Raw genomic sequence first — 4,316 nt, forward strand, 5'->3', positions numbered from 1 at the left:
AAGCATAAGATCCCCAGTGCTTAGCCTGGTTTAGCCCTGAAAGATACATGTAGCTTGCTTATTGCAGATGCTTCTAGTACCTTTTGAAACCTGATTAACTCATCTGGGTGTGTGTTTATCGGATGTAATCTTGTAAAGAACTCTCATTTCTTTTTTCCTAGTTAATAAATCTTTAGATAGTTTCTTATAGGATTAACTACAAGTGTCTTCAGTGTGAGATCGAAGGTGCAATTGACCTGGGCTAAGCCCCTGGTCTTTTAGGACTAAGAGAAATATTAAGATTGCTGAGATCTTCGGTGTAAGAAACCATCGATCACAGAGGTAACCTTACATGGGTGGCAAGATAGATAAAGTACCCGAGGAGACTGTCTGTGATTCCATGTTAAGGCTGTTGTAATGACCATGGAGTTTACACTTGCAAATTGGTAAGTGAAATCTAAGCCTAGAACTCACAACCAATTTGGGATTTGTGCCCTGGTTGTTAACAGGCTGCCCTTGGGTTGGTATTTACACTTTTGAGCCATTCCCAGCCATCTTGAAATATCTGTCTGCCTAAGTCTCCAATGTAAATGGGACAGGGTAGGCCAGAGACAATGGGAATTATATTTTCATTTGAAGTCAACTGGAAAAGCCCATTAACAACAGGGTGAGAAAACCAGCTAGACAGCAAGGCATCCACACACCAGCAGGGCAGAGGAACTCTGGAGGTACAAGAATACATTTCAAAGGTATACGGGACTATAAGAAGAAGGGGAAAAGACATTTTGTGCTTCATCACTGAGGGGGACAAAGAGATCCATTAACAGCGGATCCCCAGCCATGTGGGTTGGTACCACTGAGGAGGTGCCTTTAAGTGAGAAACAGTCTCAGGGCAGGTCTACGCTCGGGGGAAGAGTCAAGCTTAGCTACGCAATTTGAGTTATGTTAGTAGCGTAACTCAAGTTGAAGTAGTTTAGATCTACTTACCACGGGGTCCACACCAGGCTGGGTCGAAGGGAGATACTCCCCCGTCAACTCCCCTTACTCTTCTCGTTCTGATGGAGTACCAGAGTCTACGGGAGTGCGTTTGGCGTGGATCGATCGCTGCAGCGTCGACCCACCTAGTAGTGGAGATAAGTCCTCAGATAAGGATTGCAGCCTGTTGAGTTTTAGTCAGGAGAAAATGCATTGTACTTTTTCTTTCATTTGGAACCATTTTCTGTTTCTATTATCTTTGCTTAAACCTCTGCTCATTTTCAGTAAAGGTATTCTTGGTTTTACTCTCAGTTCATCTCAGTGTAATATATTAAAGCGTGACTCCTCAGCTGATCTAGCAGGCTGGGGTGTACACTATCTCTCTGAAGACAGTGGACTCCGTCATTTCTGTGACAGCCCAGGGATAGGGGCTGGATACTGCCAGGGAACATGTTTCAAGGAGCTTTCAGGGTTGGAGTGCAACTGAGGTGACCTGCGAGGCAAAGTAAAGGCTGGCTGAGCTTTGGAGGAGAATGGTTGGAGGGCGGGGATGGAGGAGGGTTAAAAAACTGGCTAGTCCGAGAGCTGACAAAAATAATTTAGCCCCTGCAAGTCGCTTGCTCACTGATACATGGGAGAGACAGGGTGACTCACAATCCTGAATTCCCCCAGAAAGCATCACAACCTTCTTGAACCTTTCTGGGGCTGCCAGACATTGTTGGAACACAATAAAAGAAAAAAAAAACAATCCAAATAAAGCTCAGTGATAACATGTATGATGAGGAATGAGATTGCCGTGGAGCGGGAACTGAGTTCTCCTGCTTCCACCTCCCAATCAGTAACGCAGTATGGAGTGAACAGGCTCAAGAGGAAGTGAGCAATTTGTGCATCACATTCCAGTGGGCATCTTTCACCTCCTTGTTCCTCAGGCTGTAGATCAGGGGGTTCAGCATGGGGATCACCACCGTGTAGAACACAGAGGCTATTTTGTCAGTGTCCAGGGAGTAACTGGTGGAGGGTCGGAAATACGTGAAGAGGAGGGAGCCATGGAACATGGCCACGGCCGTCAGGTGGGAGGTGCAGGTGGAGAAGGCTTTGCGCCTGCCCTCGGCGGAGTGGATCCGCAGGATGGTGATGATGATATATGCGTAGGAGAGGAGAATGATCACAATGCTGCTCACGACCACGCAACCAATCAAGGCAAACATCACAATCTCATTGACGCGTGTGTCGGAACAGGAGAGTGACAATATCGGCGGAATATCACAGAAGAAATGATTGATGGCATTGGAGCTGCAGAATGATAAACGAAAAGTAAAAACGGTGTGTACCACTGAGTCCAGCAAGCCCACGGCATACACCCCAGCCACCAGCTGATGACAGAGCCATTGGGACATGGTGACTGTATAGAGCAGCGGGTTACAGATGGCCACATAACGGTCGTATGCCATCACAGACAGCAGGAGGCAATCTACATGACCAAAAGTACCAAAAAGATACATTTGCACAGCGCAGGCATTGTACGAAATCCTTTTACTCTCGGCTAAGAAGTTCAGCAGCATCCTAGGGGAAATTATGGAGGAATAGCACAGATCAGAGAAAGACAAATTACTGAGGAAAAAGTACATGGGGGTGTGGAGAGGGGAGTCAATCTTGATTAACACGATCATCCCCAGATTCCCTACCAAGGTGACAATGTAGATCACTAGGAACAACACAAAGAGAGGGACCTGAAGCTCCAGAAGATCTGTCAGTCCTGAGAGAAGGAACTCGGTCACCGTTGAGTGATTTCCCTTTTCCATCTCCTCTGAACCAAGACCAGGGAGCTGCAGTGACGTGGGCAGGCAGGTGGCTCAGGAATTCTATCCCCTCCCTAGAAGGAGAGGAAGGGAAGAAATTATGGAGGTTAGTTTCTTAGGGGACTCCCCTGCTGAATCAAGAAAAGGCCTTAGTCCAAAGAGCCAGATGTTCAGAGCTGATCATTCCAGTTATCTGAAAAAATGGACACACAGCAGAAATGTAAGAACCAGTGGGTTAACTATGCCCCACACATGGGCATTGCTGTTCGTACACACAGCAACAAACGGTGACTTCTGACTATTACACGAGAATGTCAGGCTGAAAACAGGGGGTGAGAGTTTGTGCCAAGCGGCACTCTTCCCAGTTCATACAAGGTGGGCTCTGCCATTTCAGTTCTGGGTTAGTTACTATGATCATTAAGCCTGTCAGAAAATGAAAATGGGCTTTGCATTACTTGGTATGAAATCCCAGAGTCATAACATAATGCACACACGACACCACCCCCACCCCCGGCACCTGTAAACTGCTGCTTTCTCCAAAAGATGAGGGTTTTTTCCTTTAGGACAAGGCATGGAATGTGATGCTTTGGCTTCCAAAGATCTTGGTTCAATCCCGGGTGATGACCACAGTGTCTGAATTTGTATGTAAGCATGATTCAGTCCAACTGCATGGACCTGCAGAAGACAGAGAGATATATCTTTGCTTCCCCATCAAGAGAAGCTGCTATGCGGGAGAATTCAGGAGGTTTTACACTGTTCTTGGTGACCTGGGGGACCTGATCCCTGAAGCAATCGGGTTCACCAAGGCACACAACACACAATTAAAACGCACTGGGTCGGCCAAAGCTACCCCAGTGTAACTCGTACACTGGGGTTTAATCTGTTGCACTCTTTGCTCCTTTTGTTATTAAATGGTCCCATATCTGCACAGTTACCCAGGGCAGAGCTAGGGGTATGTTTCATTCCACTGCTTTCACTGTGCGCTGGGGGACAAGTGGCGTGGGTGTGATGACTATCATGGGCGTGGGGAGGAAAGGAGATTGAGGGAGAAAATGGGATGTCAATGGAGTTACCCCAGTGGAAGATCTCCGGGTCTCCAAATCCCTTCTTGTCCTACAAAATGATGTTGTCATCCTTCTTCCAACCCCATGATTCTAATTACAGCAAAAACACCTGGGAACTGGTCTGCTATCCCATGCTGACCCCCACACTCCCTGATGAATAATAATATTAACCAGCAACAGCTCCTTTATTTTTATTTTTTATTCTCCCTTCTCTCCCCTCCCTTTCACATCTCCCCATCTCTTTCCCCTAAGTCTTTCCATGGTGACTTTCTCCTCACGTGATTTCCATTCTCTCTGCCCCCTCTCTCAGGGCTAGATTGTCACAGTCCTTCCTCAGCAAGGGAGAATAAGGCCTCTCCCGTCGTCCCTTGCTCAATGATGCTCAAATCATGGATTCTGGCCATGATGGAGATGGCAGGGGCTGCTCACCCAATAGACCCCTCTGGAAGCAAGTGGGTGGGGGAGATGACAAGGAGTGGGAGGAACCTCCCCCACTAAG

At 47.2% G+C, this 4,316-nt stretch overlaps 1 protein-coding gene across 1 annotated transcript; it reads right to left on the minus strand.

Moving 5' to 3' along the window:
* Window positions 1-1,817: 1,817 nt before the first annotated feature.
* Window positions 1,818-2,756, minus strand: LOC141988509 (olfactory receptor-like protein OLF2). Its single transcript, XM_074954305.1, has one exon. It carries the CDS (start codon window positions 2,754-2,756, stop codon window positions 1,818-1,820), a length of 939 nt encoding a protein of 312 aa, XP_074810406.1.
* Window positions 2,757-4,316: the final 1,560 nt, after the last annotated feature.

The sequence above is a fragment of the Natator depressus genome, chromosome 6, assembly GCF_965152275.1.
Source record: "Natator depressus isolate rNatDep1 chromosome 6, rNatDep2.hap1, whole genome shotgun sequence".
Lineage (NCBI taxonomy): Eukaryota > Metazoa > Chordata > Testudines > Cheloniidae > Natator > Natator depressus.